Here is a 19919-nt window from a genome sequence, read left to right as displayed (position 1 = left end):
AAATTTTGCATTGTTAGCTTTCAGAAAAGTTTTCAGAAGTGTGCAGTGTAAAAAAAGTCCCCCCCCCCCCCCCCCCAAACTTGCACACACCTCTTTTAGATAGGACAAGGCAAAATTGTTTTCAGGATTATGGGAAATTCTTTGCTAGCATGTTAATCTTGTTAGTGAACAGTCAAATCTGAGGCAATGTCAAAAAAAAACTTGGGGAATGTGGCTGAACTGTCCTTCCAATTAAGTTTCTCAGTTGTTGTCCAGGAAATGCCTGTATTTTTCTTTTTAAAACAAACTGGAACACCTAGACAAAGATTTTGGCACATAATGATCCATATTATTATTTACTATTCTTGAAAAGATCTGGAATTGAAGTTTTTATAGAAGTAAATTAAAATATTTTAGTTGTCACTGTAACTTTCTGATCACGCAATTTCTAATCTGCACAATACATCAGGGTGTTTGCATAATGAAAACATGTGATTGGCAAAGGTTAGCCAACTGATAAAGTCATTTAATGACTGACTGATAGGTAGGTAGATAACTGGAGCTAATTCAACATGTAATCACCCTGTATCTGCTTAACCAGGTCATACATACTTTTAGCACTTAATTTTTTTTTACAAAATTTGCTTTCAAACAGCATGTAGCATAAGTGATATGGAGAAACTCAGAATAGTCAATATTTTTTTTTGTGGAGTCTGATTGCTTAGTATATTGCATTTTAAATTTGAAATTAAATGTACTTTAAAAGATGGCATGTTTAGAAAACTTTAAAACATTGTTCTAAACTTATTTTTTAAAACTTGTTAAAAAAAACCCCCCAAACCCCCTTTTTCTAAAGAAAAACAAGAGATTAGTATATGCAATATGAATAAGAAGTCCTAATTTGGGTCTACAGCTTCTGATTGCACCAAACCCCAGTTTGAAATACATGCAACTCAGTTAAACACAAATACTGTTCAAAATGAACCTCAGCTTTCTGAAATAAAGGCTGTAATATGCTGACTATTCAAAGGCTGTAAGATACAGAGAACACGACCTTCAGAGGAAACACGTTGAAGCCCTGCTGTTCTGGAGGAAGCTGCCTACACAGCACTATCTGCAGGCTAAAATGTGATTCAATACTGTACATCCTCACTCTTCTGTTCTTAGACATGGGGCTTATTCCTTCTCTATAAAACCTTTAAGGCGTGCCATGAAATGCAAAGTTACACAACAAAAATCTCTTTACACAAGACAGCAATATCTCTTCATTTTCTCTCTTCATTTGGGAAGAACAACAGCGCAGTTTGCTCTGCTCTACACACTCTGTAAGTGGAAGGACTAAGTCTCAGCTCTGCTGACAGATATTATGGAGGAGCTCTGTCCTCACCTGTCCACAGCGGGAAAATGGGGCTTAGGGATAAACCCCAATCAGAAGAACAAATCCTAACTCTATAAATTGTCAGGAGTTTGTTTCAAACACTGAGTCTGCCCAAGAGATCCTAACTGTTGGGAAAGTACAGATCTAAAACCAGATAACACAGCCCAGTGTCTTTATTGATGTGAATCTTATCATGATGACCTTTTCTATTCAGTCACTCCCCCAAACTCATCAGTATCTTTTATGGAATTTCCTAGCACCTTCTGCATTATGCAGCTTTTATAACATCACATAAGTGTCATCATTCCTTAAAATATGGAAGCCAGCAAAGGAAGCCATAGTGTTGGATGTTGGTTTCAGGCAGGCAATCTCTGCTGCTTTGACGTCATTATTTTCAGCTGCTTCTGAAAAAGTGAAGGTTTTTTCCAGAGGCTCCTGTTTGTCACTGTTCTTCCCATCTTCTTGCTGGCTTTCTGCCTCAGTGATGGACTCTGGCTCTTCATATTCTAGCTTGGTTTGCAACACCACCTGGTTATTTTTGTCTAACCATTCCTAGAAAAATTAAAATGTTAATGTTGGCGGAGATGAGTTATCTATCAAAAGAAACCTGGTTGTACAGACACTAATTTTCCTTTCATGTTGGCATCTTTCCAGGATAAGCCACAATGGAGAAGATGAAAAGGAAGCAATGTAGAGAAGCAGGACATAAGATAGCAGGAAAGAAGACAGACAGAATGGCAGGAAAGCAGACAGGATTCCAGAACTGCATACAAACTCCTACTTATTCTTGAGACCACATTAAATACATCTTTGTATTTAAGGAGGCACCTTAGAAAACCTTGGATGTGTAAAGTATCTGGTGTACCCTCTTTGATAGACTCATGCTATCTTTGACCCAAGCCCTGACTTAATCTAAATTAAGAGTAAGTTTAGATGAAGATTTAGGCTACATAGCATATCTGTATTAATGCTGCAGTACTAATTTGAATTTGTATCTTTCTTCTTCACTTTGAGTTTAAAGCTGTCTTTTATAGAAAAAGTTTTCAGCTTGTCACTGAAAAATTATAACTGCTTTTTGATATTTCATTTGATTTGAAAATGTAAATATTTAACCTGTTTCCCCTTTAGAGAAAACTTACTAGCAATTAAGGTAAACATTAATACAGCTAATACAGAAAACTACACCACATATGTGATGTCAGGGACTCACAAGAAGCATTAAGAAAACAAAACCAAAAACTGCAATCTATTCATTTGAAAGCCATTCCATATCTAAAGGGTTAATGAACCTGCACCTCCATGGCTAAGAGAGGATGTTTCCTACTGTGACTGACACCTCCAAAGTGTCTCAGCACTTCACGGATATAAAGGACAAGATCAGGTTGAAGCAAGCTCCCTAACCTATCATGCGCAGGAAAGGCATCAAGCATCATGATGTCATTTCAGTGGATATTGTGCCTCTGGACACCCTTAAATTCTTCTCCAGCAGTTTCTCTGTCTCTAGAGCAAGTGCCTTTTCACAGTACCAAAGCAACGCTGCACTGATTGTATGAGCTCTGGTAAATACTGTAGAGCTCTGTAGACCCTCTTGGTGATGCTGGGGAAGGGCTTTGAGGCTTTTATCTTGGGTCAGAAGGTGCTTGTCTATCTATGCAGAGCAAGAATCAGTAGCTACTTTCAAATTATTCACAACACTGTGGAGTTCACAGCCCTGCTAAGAAGGTGATGTTTACCTGTAAGTTTCCATTATGATCATTGAAGAGATCAGCAAATAGGTATTTTGGATCTGGTATAGCAGGCAGGATTGACATCTGAACCCTGCAAAAAGAAAAAAAGAAAAAAATGGGTGTTTTGTTATAGCACAGCTATTCATGCAAAAATCTACTTCAGCACAGTTCTGTACCCACAAATACATTTTACATGACAGTACTCTGTTCTTAGTTTCTTTTAAATGTGTTCTAAAGTCAAAAAGCAGTTATAACAGTCTGAGAAGGCCATCAGGCTAAGAGTATTTTTTTGATGAATTTTCAACCCAACCCTATTCTAGCAAAATCCAGACTTTACACAAACTTCCAGCTAGTCAGCATGTGCTATTCTGCTTGATGCAGTAGTCAGAGCTTGCATTTTCTGGTCACCTTCCCCTAGACAGGGAAGATGGTGCAGCAACCAGCTGTATTGGCTGACTTAGAAAATACAAACATAAAAGTGAAACATGGAAATGCAGGAAAAAAATCAACTTATGAATAAATGCGTGATTAGAGTGAAAAATACTTTCATCTCTGAAAATATGTAACTTTTGGTGCTTTTTTCCCACCAAAAAAGCAAAAATCTGGGGCCTTTGCTGGTTTACTTGTTGTTTGGTAGTTGTTTGGGGGTTTTTAAATTGTAAATTCTAAACAAGAACAGCATTATTCAACTGCCAATCTAAATATTGATATCGTCTTAATAAAGTTGAATAAGCTCAAGCTGACTTTTCCTACTGCAAATAGACATTGAGATTTATGGAGGTTACACAAAAGAATGTCTTTTCAGGGGAAGTAGCTATAATAATTGGCTTCTCAGGATTTAACTAGATTTCTAAAAAAGAGAAGAAATTAAGTGGAAGAGGCAGAATTTTATCCTGAAACATTTTCTTTCACCAGAATTGTTTCAGTTGTGCAAATTGAAGTCCTTGGCATTTGGAAGGCCAGGATGTATTATTGCTCAAATAGCAATTAAGCTACTGACTTCTACATCTTCACAATGATTTCATTTATTTGATAAGAATTTTGATCACTAAGAGGCTTCATCCTGAATGATAGCTCTATTTTCATGACATGGCTATTTAGTAGTAACCAATAAATCTATATTTACCTCTGCCATTTACACAGAAGAATCAGGAGGATAAGCATCATTAAAAGGACTGCCAGCAAACAACTTAAAACAATTACTGTGTTTGACTGAGAAGTTGTATCATCATCACATGAATCTAAGAATAATCACAAAAAGAGTATGTCAAAACAATTGGTTTTGCTTTAACTGTAAATGCTCCTAATCATGCTAAAATGTTGAATTTTTTTTAAAAAAAGAAAAAAAACCAGAAAAGTTTTTAAGGACAAATAAGACAAGTTTAATTGTTCAATTGAGACTGAAAAGAAAATCTCTACTTCCTCAAACCTTGCAGCAAAATAAAATTGTGCTTTTATTTATCTAAATTGACCTAGTATAGGAAAATGGAGGGGGCTTATGGGCAGTGTAAGTACATTATGAATGAATGAAGTATTTTTACTCATCATCATCATTGCCTTGACCGTGGTAAAGTAACTTCATGCTAACATCTGTATTACATATGCCTACTTACAATCACTAAAGCTGCAAATGCAAGTTTACAAGTAGCCCAAATGTCTTTTCTCCCAACAGAAACCAAATAAACAAGCCCAGCAAACAAAGAGCCAGCAAACCATGAGAGCTGATACCCAGAAAGTAACTAGTGGCCAGCTAACACTTAACACACAGGTATATAAAATTAATGAATTTGTGCATTTTTCTGCATTCTCAGTGATTTTCCTGCAGCTTTTGTAATGCAACTTCAAAACTCTGCCTCCTACTAGTGACCTTCTGGTCTCCACAAAAATGCCAAAACCCTGGATGATTATTCATACAGGACCAACTGTCCAGCCTGTTCCATCTCCCTGCTCTATTTAGCTGCCAGGAAGCCACAAGTAAAATTGTGACTCCCCACCCTAAGTGACATCTTCAGAGTATATGAAATTCCTCAAAGCTTCATGGCTTTATCTGATTATAGATTTGGAGTCAATAACTCATTAAAGTCCTGAAGAAAACTGCTTGCCCCAGTGAAGGGGCTGTACCAATGCCAATTCTGATCTAGGGACGCACAGAATGTCTTAACTGCTGAGTTTCCTCTGTGCTGTCCTTCCTTGCAGGTACTTGTCAAATGGTTCAGGTAAAGCTGGTAAATTGTCTGCTCTCAGAGGTGTAGAGGAAGACATTTGCCCTTATTTAAGGCATTTGCCAGCCACACCTGAGGACCTGCTTGCAGGCTCCCAATTTGCATAGTGGAAGAGTTTTCTCTGTAGGTAAGCACTGTGGCTGTGAGGGCACAGGCTACCTATGCTCCAGGATTTCATCCCAGCTTTGTGTACATAGATTGTCTTCAAGTGAGCTAATACCCCATTGCATTTTAGAGAACTTAGATCTTGTTACACTGGACGACTGAGGGCTTCATAATTCTGACAAAGCCTAGTGGGTAGCATTTTGTGCTTAGGTAAAATAAATGTGTTGGTATTGTGTACAGTCTTTTTTTTTTATTACAACAGCAAATGTGGGTTTTGGTTTTGATAAGCAGTAGAAATACTGTTTACACTGACAATCTAATTAAAGTCAGTCACACTCACTTAAATGCAACTGTCTGGTAGGAAAGCGGTGCTGATACTGGCTTTGCTTCCCTCCAGTGTCTTTTTTTTGTTTCCATTCTCCTTGTTTCAATCATTCCAGCACCCTTGAGCATCAGACTTCTGTGACGTGTGGTCCTGTAGTTCAACGGGATGTACTTGCAAAACAAACTGCCTTCAAAAGCTGGACATCAGGGATTTTCTTAGAGTTCATATTTGATATCCAAATATCATATGTGGGCGTTCCCCTTCAACACCCATACCCACAGAGCCCTCTCATCACTGTCACTGGAGGATCCTCAACACTATGGTAACACAGATAATGAGAACACTCTTAACTTTGCTGATTATAACATAAATTTATAGCTTTAGGGGCCATCAGCAACAAAGTGGACAGGGTTAAACATGCACAATTAAACATTCACATGAACTTCCTTTGATAAGACAAGATGGAGCCCAATAGTGCAACATTCATTTGCTGCATGTCTCCAGCTTCTTTTGCAGTCACTCCTTCTTCTTTTGCACTTAGACAATATTTTTTAATATATATATATGTATTAGCTATTACCTAATAGCATGCCATTCATCCAAAATGTTTCTGCTTCCCAGTCACTGGTGTAGTTAACTACGTTGCAGTATGGTACGAGCCTCCCCAGTCTGACTCGGAAAGAATAGCACTTCCTTGGATCAAAGCCTTGCTCAGCAACACTGCAGCACTTAGAAGTTCTGGACTGAGAAAGAAGGTGTATCGTTAATTCTGTTTTTCAAGACAGTGCTTCAAAATGCTGCACTCAGTCATGATCACAACAAGGACAAGGGATAGGTCAATGCCAAATCTCAGAACTGAATGTTAACTTCTCTGAGTTCTGAAGAATTCTGTTTCTTGATTGACTTTTGACTATTCGTATCCATTCCTCATTGTACGGTATATTGAAGGTCATAGCCATCATTGCATAGTGCACTATGTTACAATTGCATATTTACAATATACAAAGACACTCCAATCCACAAAATATTTACATATTATATTTGAGAATGGAAAAGTTTAAGTTAGTTAAATAACAGTTGGAAATACTTTACAGATAATTTTAGAAGAAATAAAAATCCTGTGTAATTTCTTATTTTTTCATACTATCTCATTAGTTTTTCTTCTTTTTCTCTCTTCTTTTCCCTAATCTGCTTTCTGCTTCTTTCTTTCCAAACTCGTCTATCCTGAATGTATGACTTTTCCCTTAGATTGCCCTCAGCTCTTTGCATGGCAACTGTCTATAACTTGTAAAGTAAATTATTTCTGGCATGGAGAAATCCAGGGTCCTAAAAATCTGGATGTTTTCTGCTACCAGTTATATTTGAAAATATAGGATGGGACAAAATTTGGAAACAAGAGTATTTTATATTCTGGATATACTACTTCCAACTCCTTCTAGTGCTGATTAAAAATGTGACATAGAGCTCACTTGCCACTCTTTGTCAAACTTGCTCTTGTATTGAAGCTCGAGTCTCAAGCACCTTGCAGCTCTCTCTGGTTTGTTACAGCTTACAGTAACAGTGTCCTCTTTCCAGAAGAAGGTCACATTTTCTGGTCGATTTGGCTTTACTAAGAAGAAGAGAAAAAATTTTGCTATAGCTTCTTAAAAAGCACTTTACAGTTGAAATATTTTTTGTTCCTTCCTTGACTCAATATTTCACTGAGCAGTAAGTGAAGAAGGTGGACTTTCTTCTTGGAGGTTTTGCTTTTGCAGCTGACCTCCCTATTAAACATCAAAATGGAGCTTGACACCATGACACTGGTCACCATTTGAGGTGCCACATTCAAAGGCAGTAACTGTCTCATGTCAGCAACCTATTGTAACTACTTAAGGAAGGGCTTCAGTCTCCTCATACTCCCTGAGATCCAGACAAAGGAAAAAGCTTCCTCATTGGAAATCTAGTGACAAATTCAGTACCACAAAACCTCCAAGACAGACTTGTGCAGCTGCTGGAGGCTATGCAGGCTATGGTGGGGCATCTACAAAAGCACTGGGTTCCTGCCTACACACAACTGTATCTGCCTCTCACCATTTTCAGAGGGTCTGAAGACAACTCCATGGTTTGACCCATGAAGCTGGTAAGTCTTCAGCAGTGGGAAATAAAGGGGTGAAAAGAGTGTTACTTGCTTTGTCAATCCTTTAGTTGTCTTTTTGTATTGTGAAAATTCTGCCTTCCTGATTTAAAGACTTCAGTCTGATCCTTGATATTTGTCCTTTGTTACCTAATCCTTCTGAAATTAATTTTATTATTAGTGGGTGTTTAATAGTGAAAATTTGAGGCTCAGGCTGCAGTTTTCCATAATTTAACAGATTGGTAAAATTGTGAGATATAAAAGTATTCTCAAAGTTTGATGCCTTGGCAGGTTTGTGTTTAATCACTTTTGCTAAAACATTATCAATAAATTTGGACTATATCTTTTTTTCAGATAATTCTCCATTCTATATCTTCTGTGTGATTTCTATTAGAAAAAAAAATCCCTCCACATTGAACGATGTAGCTATGTGAAATTCCAGAAGTTTTTCATAAACTAATCTCACACTAATGAGAAATATGTATTTGGGGACAGGAAGGATTTAATAAAAACAGGAACATCATCTCTATGCTAGTAGTAGGATGTCCCTTTTACTTTGCTGGACTGTACCAGAGCCACTCAGCTAATTTCTATTGGCATCCAGTGATGGGTTTGTGACAGCATCTTTGACAAGATGCAGTTTTCTGCCTCACATGGCATAAAAGATGGCAAAAGAATGAAGGTGGACAGTATGAGAAAGATCACACAGCCAACACTAAGACAAAAAAATATCATTTGTTTTCTTGATGAGCAGGCCTGCACAGGACAAAGCACACCCATATATATATTTTTAGCATTTTCATTCGGATTTTGAAACTGTATTTTGGGACAAATCTGACTGTCCTGTGTTATCTCATTTAGCTGCAGCTGCACACAAGCCTATGTAACTACTGGTGACAGCAAGGAACAAAAATCAACATGAAATAACTATATTTTTGTTTTGACATGCACACTAATAACATTTTATAGGCCATATAACTGATTTCTTCTCAAACTTAGAGAACTGGAGAATCAGGGAGGATACTAAAACTGCCAAAATAGTCATGATTTTTCATACTTACTGTAAAAATCAGATTTTAATTTTTTAGAAAACAGCTCTTCACTTCCTTTGCTGTTCCTGATAGAGATGGCAAGGGTGGGTCCTTCTGTCTTAAAAAGACATCCAGAATTATAATCTTGATCCAATAAATAGGTGGTACACGACTTCCAAACTTTGTGCTTGCCTTCATCAAATCTGTAAATGAAATAATATTGGTAAACGGAAAACTTAACAATTAACACAAGTTAATTAACTTTTCTTACTGCTCTTTCTTTTTTTTTTTCAGATGCTCTACCAAGGAAAGCGTGAGCATGGTATTTCTTGAAGTGACAAATTTCACAGTGGTGTGAGAGAATTCATCACCCAAACTTCACTGAATTTCCAGCCCTGGGTTTCGATGCAGTCTGAAATAATCAAGTTTTGCTCATGCTGTTGTTTTCTAATAAGAGAATGACTTGCTCAAACAGATGCTCTCATGATCCTGTTTCCAGGACTGTAGTGTGAAAAGTTCTTTCACATAAACAACCCAGAAACAAAGATAAGCACTATGACTGTCTTTAACCAAAATATTACACTTCTGTTAATCATTAATGATGTCAGTTAATAAGGAAAATATATACACACATGTGGAAAAAACACTTTCAATATTGTTATTAACATTAGCACTTAGAACAATGATGGAAGAGGGACAAATCTTTCTTATAATTTCTGTTGTGACTGATTACTCACCAGGTTTATTGATTTGTACACTTCTGTAGGTTGTGAATATAAACAGGTCACATGCTGGATATTAACAAATGTTAAAAACATTTCTAGTTCACAGAAGACTGGAATGTACTTGGATATTTCATTCTCCCAAAGTAAATCCTTTAACAATAGAGGACTAGGCACTGACAATACTCACGTGTAAAAAAATGACACATTCTCATTGGGAAAAAGCTCTCTTGCTGCCCATGTGATCTGCATCTTCTCGTTATTGAAGTTGATTATTGTGGTGTTGATGGCATGTTTCCAACCTGCTCAGAACATTTACAGAGAATATGATTTCAGGAGTGAGTATGAAAAACGTCCCTTGATGTTAGTAGGCAATCAGTATTTCAAAGATACGTATGCAATAGGTTCAGATGATCATAAAATAAGAAGACATAAGAACATCCAAAATACAAGGGAAGAGATTAACATAACCTAGAGAGGTTTATATTAGCATTTCAAAATAGTGAAATGAAGGCATGCACAGTGACACGAGAGAGAGAGTCTTGGCCACATAGTCCTGGGACCAAAAGGTGAAGACTGGGCATGTTCATAAGGCCTATAACTTGAGGACAACTTTCCCCGTAATAAGTGCTGAGGAAAACTATTTGGGAACTAATGCTACAGGGAATGTCTGTGTAAACTGTCAAATGTTTATGGTAAGAAACAAGGAGCTAACACCAGAAGTACCGACCAGTCGAGACCCACAGGAACACAGAGCAGATCAGCACAAGTGGGTGCATATTTGATACATGTTGCTCTGGGCCATTCCACCTGAAATACAAGCACAATCATTTAATGTCCTCTGACTGTAGGCAGATATTATTTCCTCTCTGCTCATCTCCTTGCTAGTGGTCTTGTAGGGACACAGGATTCCACAATCAGACACTGAAGATAAACCTGACATTGAAGAAATGGAGAAATTAAGAAGGCAAAAGGATTAGAAATCCATTCTATATCAAGAATTATTTATTTTGCATTCTATAAGATGTGAAATTGTGCTTACTTGAGTGAATAAAGAAACCGTATCCCCAAGAGACCACTAGAAGGTAAAATTTGCAAACTGCTGTGTCCAGCTGTGAAGTGTCTACCACTAAAAATCTTTGCTGGAATATTCCTGTCTAGAAGAAGAATAGAGGATTTTAGCTTTGATTGCCGTGTACATTTTATGCCCCTTTGGATTTTGGATGAGTTTAAAATTTTAAAATATTTCTTATGAGCTTTTCATTACATCCAGTCATCCTGATTATTTCACGGGTATCAGGAATAACTATTCTCACAGTTGCTATCTTTTGCTCTGTAATTAGCACAAAGAATGCAAGAGAGACATGGGTTCAAGTAAGCATTTTGCCTATTTTCATGCCTATATCTCTGTGTCTAAGTTCTTTATGACTACTCTAATTACAGTTAGTCAGAACATTTTAATAGAGATGTATTTGTGTTGTAACACATAGTTTTGTCAAAACCATTCAAGACAGTTATGACAAAAATCCAGGACATACTGGGTAGATGTACCTTCAGGTTTCTGCTTTGTGGCTCATGGAGCTGTGGAAAAAAGATTCCGCTCTTATTCAAGAAAAGGACTTGAAACTAACTCCTCCATCTCTTACCTAATGCCTGCAAGCTTGTTCTGTATTGTTTTCTCAAACAGAAAAATCTTGTTTACATGCTGAGGCAAAACCAGAAGTTGAAAACCTTAAAAGGTGTAACAAAATGGAGTTTATCCAGCCAGTTCTACCTCTGTTGCAACAAATTATCTACATAGCTCATTTTTCCTAAGACTTTAAGCTCTTCGTAATTCCCTTCTGCAGGTCTAAGAGATGATCTTGTCTTTAACTAAAGCCAGTAAGAAATATGATGGCAAAGTGCCTAACAGTGCACTTGGTCTGCGATTGCACTAACACATTTTAATTTTTATGGGCTACTTTAGCATGGTTCTGCTGTGCAGTATATAGTGTAACTGAAATCCTTTACTTCTTGGACTTAGATTTTCTAGAAAAGTAGTTAAATGTATATTTAATGTGTATTAAGTGTATAATTACATGTTCTCCATCCTTAAATAAAATTGACATCATAAAAAAAAAAAAAGTTAGTGAATGGAGAATATTGTAATGTCCTGAGATAATTTTTATGACTATAGAATGAATCCTTTCAATTCTCAAAATATATACTTTTTACTTTTGTATAATTAGTCTGATTGCCTGTATCTTCACTTTGAGAAAGATCTGTTAATAATCATCTTTCAATTATGAAAATAAGAACAGGAATAGGACTTGCTTTCTTAATGAGATATTTTCAAGGGTAATTAATTTCAAAATTAATTTCTGATGCTGTTTCTATGTGTACAATAGTTGGGCACAATGACAGAAAACAAAATGCTGTTTGTAGGGCATGTTTTTGAACTTTCCACTAGACCAGGCTGCTCAGAGCTCCATCCAACCTGGCCTTGAACAATTCCAGGGATGGGGCACCCACAGCTTCTCTGTGCAACTTGCTTCAGTGGCTCACAACCCTCACAGTAAAGAATGTTTTCCTAATATCTAATCTGAATCTAATCTCTTTTATTTTAAAGCCATTGCCCCTTGTCCTGTCACTACATGCCCCTTTCAGAAAGTCTCTTCCCATCCCAATCGATCTGAGGTGTTCAGTCAATTTGGTCACAAGGGCTGTACAGGTACAGAAAAAAGGAAGGAAGAGGGAAAAAGGCGTTTATAACCTGAATACAGAACACCGTAACAGAAGCAAGGAGAGGAAAAGCTTGGTTTAAATATCTCAAAGAGGAAAAAACTGCAATGCTATGATTTTTATCCCTCCAAGTTCAGAGTGCTAAAACAATATTGGAATGCTTATTCTTTCTGAATTAATTTTATCTTATTGGGCAGCATAAATAACTTTTTAAAATTTTTTGAGAGTTATATTTATGGGGAAATTGTTAGAATTAAGAGGCATAGCACAGGTTCATTAATTGTGAGAGAGAGCACACAGAAATTGCTTATCTAAAATTTTTTTGCTCATCTGACAATAATTATGGTGACAATATTTAAACTGAATTTGCTTAAATATGTGATGTGTGCTTGGAAATCTCCTTGAACCTGTAACTATATATCCTACAATCTGCCAGCAGAGAAATAAAGATTTTGGTAAAGTTGCAAGCCACCCTTCCATCTCTGTGCAGGCCAATTCTTGAAATCCTTTTTCAGGGTGCCACATTTTCCCTCAATACCAATGTGAAAAGGACACCAGCATTAAAGATCTGAATCCCATAACATTCTTTCAATAGCAAGTTTGATCTCTTCAAACTCTCAGTGAGTTAGTTGAGATATGACTGGCTTTAGAGATGGATAATAGTAAGGAAACAAGAGGAATCACATGGAATTTCCACAGAATACAAAGTGGACATTAAGTGAAAACTAAGGGTCTGTTCTGACTAGCCTGTTGGAAGGTAACAAAAGACACCAATTAATTCTGAACCTTAAACAACACTCATTATTCTCTATTTTTTCAAATGTATTATAACTCTCTTATTATTAGAGGCTGAAATTCAGAGGTGAAGACTAAATCTTGGGTTTGGTGATGAACATTTTTTGTATAGCAAAGAATATCAGATGGGCTCCAGCCCTGCAGTGATTTATTCACGGGCCTAACTGCACACACTCTGAGTAGTTGACTTCAGCAGGATTGGTCAGATTGTATTAACTTAACAACATAAATAAATCTTTCTAAGATCAGAACCTTTTTCTGCAAAACATCCCTACATATTGTGAATTGAAATGCTGGGATTTTAACATAAAAATGCAAACTCCAACAGCTGCAGTTATTTATGTACTAAAATGGAAGACAATACATTATTAAATTCTTTAACAATAAATAAAAAGTTAATTGACATGGAATAAAAATTGTAATAAAACCATCTGGTGATATGTACATAATCTTTCTTGTGCTCTAATTTTAAAGAATTTTATAATAAATCAGTCTCTACATAATTAAGTAGGTATGTAGGACAGAATCTTGCCAATCTTTTATCATTAAAGACTTTGTTTTCAGAGCTCTAGTCAGAGAAATTTTCTTTTGTGTTTCCTAATTTCATGAGTTTTGAAGCTTTTTGAATGTAGTGTGAGTTGTATTTTTTGTAAATGTAGAGTAAGTATTTGCATGTATCTTTTCAAATTATAACATGTATATGTTGCATAATTTAAATTTCAACATGAAGAGATGCATAACCTAAGTGAGTTTCTTTAAAGCTTAGATTAAATTGACATAAAATCCTCTGAGAATATGTATTTTATCTGAAATGTATTTTTTCTTTTTGATGATGTTTTCCTTGCCATTAACTGAAAAGGTGTTTGGTTTTAAGCAACTGTACAGCTATACTTCTGCAGGCAGAATCATTTGTATCTTCTGTTAGAGGAAAAAGAATAGAGGAGACCATTTGTCTCCCTTCATTTATGATGGATTTTTTTTTTAATTTAGACCTGACATCATGGATCCTTCTCAGCTGATATGTCAGCTCTCCCACAGTAATTGCAATTTTTTAAAGCCTCCTTCTAATTATGATCTGGGAGGCATACAATACACCAGAGCAATGCATTTATAATTGTTCTTTCTATTATAATAATGGACAGATGAGAAGGTCAAAAATATTATGAATAATGTCATGGGTTAGCTAGCCTAGTCTTGGAAGTGATGTTCTTGCAAAGGAGTGCTTACAGCTTTCCCCATGACCTGACAGAACCTATCAGCTGGCCAGTTTGAATATGGACAATTCTTTAAGCCACTTCAAGTTGTGACCGCCTCTGTGATCCACACTCAAGAATGGACAAACTTCCCCCCAGCTCTCTCTCGTTTCCGGCGCTGGCACAGGTGGCTGCGGGCCCCGTGTGGGGGCCAGCGGGCCCGGCCAGGCCCTGCTTGGGCCAGGCTGGGCCGGGCCACGGCCATCCTGGAGCCATGGACCTGTTCCAGCCATGGAACCCCCCCCACTGCCTTGCCGTGGGCAGCCGGAGCGGCTCGGCTCTCCCCCCTCTCCACTGCGATAAGAAAAATTCAACATTCCAGCTGCAAAGCTGCAAGGCCGAGGTGAGATTAACCCTTTTATTGCTGTGAAGAGCTGAAAACCTGAGGGAAGAGAGAGAGGAGATGCTTAAAGCTGAAAGTCTGTTGTGAAGCTATGATATATCAGAGTATCCTGTTGTAATTTCATGAAGATATGGGGGGTGGAGTGTTCAACTCGTGAGCAAAAGCACCTGCGCTGAGATAGACAGATGCTGACGGAGCTGTAAGTTCATGAGAAGCTTGGACAGGGAGAGATGGAAGTGATGAGGACTTTTGCTCTAAACGGGAAAGGAGAAAACCTCAGTTCCTAGAGATGCTCCCAGAGATAGTCGTAAAGATGAAGCTGAAGAAGACCCTTTGCTCCCAGGGAAGGAGGAGGGCCTCTGTTCTTAGAGATGAAATGCTCCCAGAGATGGGTGAAGAGAGCTTTTGTTTCTGAACGGCTCAACCTTAAAATTGTACCCCAAAAAACTTCAAGAGTGCACCCTCGAAAGCAGTTGCAGGAAAAGCTGCAAGTCGGGGGAAAGGACTCACATGCGAGCAGAGAGACTCCTCTTCCTAAATGGACTGAACAATATTTGGAAGTGGGTGGCTGTCTCGTTGTGATAATGTTTTCATAGCATGAGCAAGAAGAGACTTCTCTTTCTAAATGATCTGAACAAGGTTATTATGGAAGTGGTAAACAGACTGAACGTTTGAAGGGTTTTCTTTTTACATTGTCAGTGGGAGAAGGGTGGAAGGTGGGGGGAGGAGGAGAGTTCTAAAGGTGTGGTATAATTTGTTTTTCCCTCTTTTAGGTCTGTTAATAAACTTCTTTATATTCTTTCAAGTTTGGTGCCTGCTTTGCATTTCTCCTAATTCTTATCTCACAGCAGATAAACAGTAATGAGTATTTTGGGCCAAACCACTACACTAAATTGGTGTTTCTGCCCGGTTCAAACCGAACCCGCTACAATAGGCAGCCCCTGGGCTAAAAATGGTGGCACAACTTTCTGTGTGAGGATGATCTGCTAGTCTAGCTGGGTATGCAGCATGCTGCAGTGCTGCAGGACACATACCAGTGCCCTGGAACAAGACCTTCAGAGAGAATTATCCAAGTCTATACCTTCTATTAAACCAGACAGGGACTGGAAAGGTTCCACACAAGACTTTAACTTCACAGGCCCTGCTGGGAACCTAATTCTTCTCAGGACAGAGAAGCATGGAAAATGCCACTATGGTGTGTGGAGAAAATACTTCTATGGGGGAAAAAAAAAGAAATTTCCTTGAGCAAAAAATTATGCAGATACAACCATGATCAAGAATATGAGCAAGTACATTCCACCTCCTTTCTATTTTTCAAAGTTTATTACTGAGAAAAAATACTGCTGAAAGGGAACATATAAAAAGTCTAAATGTCATGGAAGAAATTAAAAAAAAGAAAGGGAGAGGCAAAATATGAATCTTCAAAGATAACAGAATGGAACATGCATGTACGGGAACAGTTGCAACCTCATTGATGCATAACAAAGAAGAAAAACCACTTTTGATTTCCTTACACTGACGAAATCTGATAGCTAACCACATGTTGAGCTTCCACATATTGCAGTACACTGTACAGAAACTGCTGGAGGACAAGACCCAGATCTGAACCTATAGTCTTTAGTGACCCTTAATACTGCTGGTTGATGAAGGACAGTTTCATTGTTTTAATAGGAACAAATGTGGGTGAAATTGCCATTTGTGCACAAGACTGCTGAATTGTATAGGGCAGAGAATGAACAGAAAACATCTTTTCAAGAAGAGGAAAAAGACAGCAAGTGAAAGTTTTTTATAGACATTTTGAGACAAGATATAATTTGCATAGCATAATTCTTAGAATCCACCAGTGCTTTGGGTTTTTTTTTCAGATCACTGACCATTGCTAAGCATCACAACACTGCATAAAATATGCATCACAACACTAATTTTCAAATTTTATTCCACAAAGGCATGCCATCAGCACAGCATGGCTATAGGTGATTGCATATGAGGGCAGGGAAATCACCTTCCCTCACAGGACAGCCAGTGACTCACAGGGACAATAAAGCCTGGAGAATCAGGTAATGCAGCATTGTCAAAAATGGTATTTACCATATGTATGGCAGAACAGAGAGCTGATTCATAGGTCGATAGGATGAGATCATACCTTTAAAGAATTTCTTTTTCCTTATAAAATTAATGACAGGGAACTTGTGGGAAATTAAGTAGAGTGAGGATTAGATTTTTGGTGAAGGTGTTGGGCTTTATGTTTGATTTCTGGAATAAAGCATTTATCTTTGACGAGATATAAGTAATGGCATTGCAGACAAACACCTAAAATAGAGATGTTCTTAGGCAGCCAAAAAACTGCTCTTTAATAATTTTGCACCACAGTAGTATTTTTACCTTGATGCTTTCTCAGGAGCAACATATTGCTGATCTTTTCCTATAGTGTTCATTCTTTCTGAGTATTAAGTGCAGAAATCTTACCTTTAATGTGTTTTATCCTTCTCTGTTCAGTGAAGGCTAGACTTTTTTGGGCTGCAATCTACTCTGTTAGAAAACTTTCATAGAAATCTGTTATCTTTTTTCTTAAGAGACCATTTTAATTTCTGCTAGATATTAATTTTTGTTTGGTTAATTCTTTTCAACAAGAAAGGCACTGAATATTGTAACACATGAAGTAAAATATACACAGAAATATTGCTAGCTGATAAATCAATTTCTTAATTAAATATCTGGGGATTTGAACTTACCAGAAGACTGAGAAGCCACAAGGTTGCCCAGTATGAAGATCATTAAATATGCTTGAAAGATGGGTCTCATGGTTGGAATGACACAACAGACTGTGAAGAGATGAGCAATCATAATATCTGGACTCATTGTCTGATCACTTTATACCAGATGCTGGAGGGAACTGGAGGAAATGACTAAAGGAAATAAAAAATGGCATATCTATAGCTACAAACAAATCAGAAGTTCAGGACCTTCTCCATACAATGTAAAAAACCCAAACCCTCAGAATATGAGTATCTCTTTTGCCAGCTTTATCTTCTCACAGCTGTATCAATCAGAGGAGACCATAGCCCTGATGAAAACCAGGACAAGGTAGCTGTGCAGAGGTGTGACCACATAGAATCACAGAATCACAGAATCAATCACAGTCACACAACAGGCAAGGCTGGAAGGGACCACAGTGGGTCATCTGCTCCAACCTCCCTGCTCAAGCAGGATCATCCCAGAGCACATCATACAGAGTTGTATCCAGATGGTTCTTGAATATTTCCAGTGAGGGAGACTCCACACCCTCTCTGGACCATCTGTTCCAGTGTGTAGTCACACACACAGTAAAGTTCTTCCTCATATTCAGGTGGAATTTTCTGTGCATCAGTTTCTGCCCCTTGCCTCTTGTCCTATTGCTTGGCACCACCAAGAAGAGCCTGGCTTCATCTTGTTGGCACCACCCCTTCAGATTCTGACAGACATTGATGAGGCCCCCTCTCAGCCATCTCTTCTCAAGGCTGAACAGGCCCAGCTCCCTCAGCCTGTCCTCATAAGAGAGATGTTCCAGTCCTCTTTGTCACCCTCTGCTGGACCCTCTCCAGCAGCTTCACGTCTCTTGTGCTCACCAGCCCAGAACTGGACACTCCAGATGTGACCTCACCAGGGCAGAGTAGAGGGGCAGGATCGCCTCCCTCGACCGGCTGCTGCTCTTCCTAATGCATCCCAGGACAGTACTGGCCATCTTGGCCCCAATGCTGGCTCATGGACGGCTTGTGGTCCAAGGACCCCCTGGTCCTTCTCTGTAGAGTTGCTCCCAGGTAGATCAGCCCCCAGCCTGTGCTGGTGCCCAGGGTTATTCCTGCCCAGGTGCAGGACCCTGCATTTGCCTTTGTTGAATTTAAGACTGTTCTACCCCACCCATCTGCCCAACCTGTTGAGGTCCTTCTGAAGGGCTGCACAGCCCTCTGGGGTATCAGCCACTCCTCCTGGCTTTGTGTTGTCAGTGAACTTGCTGAGAAGGCATATTCCCCTTCATCCAAGCCATTGATAAATAAGTTAAACAATATTTGGGCTAGTATTGAACCTTGGGGGACACCACCAGTGACAGGCCTCCAACTAGACGCTGTGCCATTGATTATGACCCTCTGGGATCTGCCATTCAGACAGTTCTCAATTTGATCATTTTTCCTAGCTGGTCTTGAGCTTTTTCTGTGCTTGCATCAGAAAATGCACAGTAACCTTCTTCTCACACATCTTCTTGGGCAGGTGATCAATCACTCATGGTGCATGTGAAGTGCCCTGGGCACATACACCACACTGCCTGCCAGGGACGCCTAGACTACATTTTGCTTCAAATTTCTCAAGAGTAACAGCTTGTCTGCCATGCATGGTACTAGGTATGGGTGGCTGGGAATACACCCAGAAGTGCTGCCATGATTTTTGTTTAGGCTTGTTTTCATTCCTCTTAGATCCCTCCCTAAAATGTTCGCTGTCCTTTTTAACCCAACAACACTATTTGTCCAATGAGACCTCTTTCAGCTTGGTCACATCATCAAAATCTGCATGTCCCAGGAAGACCCATTCAAATCTCAGTAATTCTTGGAAACCTCAGCATGACTGTCTGACATACATACAGCATTCTGTTAACTGTCTGGTCCCTGCTTTGATCAGGTTCCTTCAGGGAGTCATTAATTCCTGGAACTAAAGTAACAAGCAACACAAAAGTGAAATACTAAACTAGGTCTTAGGTGATAGTTAATGGAAAGCTAATATTACTCATGGTTTCCAGAGTCAGCATTGCAAAAGTCAGTATCGTAAACAAACAAAGGCAAAGGTCAAAAATCATCTGGTTCCCCAGGACGTGGCAACACCCACATGTTCCCATTTGGGTTAAAAACACATTTTTCTTCCAAAAAACGAGTCATGTCTTTCCTTAGAGAACATGTGAGTGTGACGGAGCCAATTTTGTCCCTTTCTGCTTTTCACACAGGTAAAACACAGTGGACTGCAGACCTCCTAAGGCAGTTCATTGTTTGGAGGGAAGGGATAGAGGAAGACAACAGACAAAGGAAAGACATCTAAAATACCTTCTGGATTATAATTATTTTGATTTTGAGACACTACATCTAAAACAAGGTCTAATTCTCAAGTGACAGCACAACATTTTCACTCACCATTTCCTTCTACTGGGTATGTTGGTACTACAGGTAATTATCCCTCTCACCA

General features: G+C 38.5%; 1 protein-coding gene across 1 annotated transcript; it reads right to left on the bottom strand.

The window, feature by feature from the left end:
• Positions 1-1636: 1636 nt before the first annotated feature.
• On the bottom strand, positions 1637-17558 carry CRLF2 (cytokine receptor like factor 2; the record flags this gene model as incomplete). The annotated part of the gene is made up of 8 exons (XM_082278543.1): positions 1637-1909; positions 3091-3175; positions 4211-4325; positions 6317-6479; positions 7206-7345; positions 8911-9083; positions 9793-9904; positions 17447-17558. The coding sequence occupies 8 exons, from the start codon at positions 17556-17558 to the stop codon at positions 1637-1639; spliced, it is 1173 nt and encodes a 390-aa protein (XP_082134669.1).
• Positions 17559-19919: the final 2361 nt, after the last annotated feature.

This window comes from Coloeus monedula, assembly GCF_965178545.1.
Source record: "Coloeus monedula genome assembly, chromosome: 3".
In the NCBI taxonomy this organism is placed as follows: Eukaryota; Metazoa; Chordata; class Aves; order Passeriformes; family Corvidae; genus Coloeus; species Coloeus monedula.
Note: the sequence above shows the minus strand (reverse complement) of the source record. Positions and strands in the feature narration are given on the sequence as shown.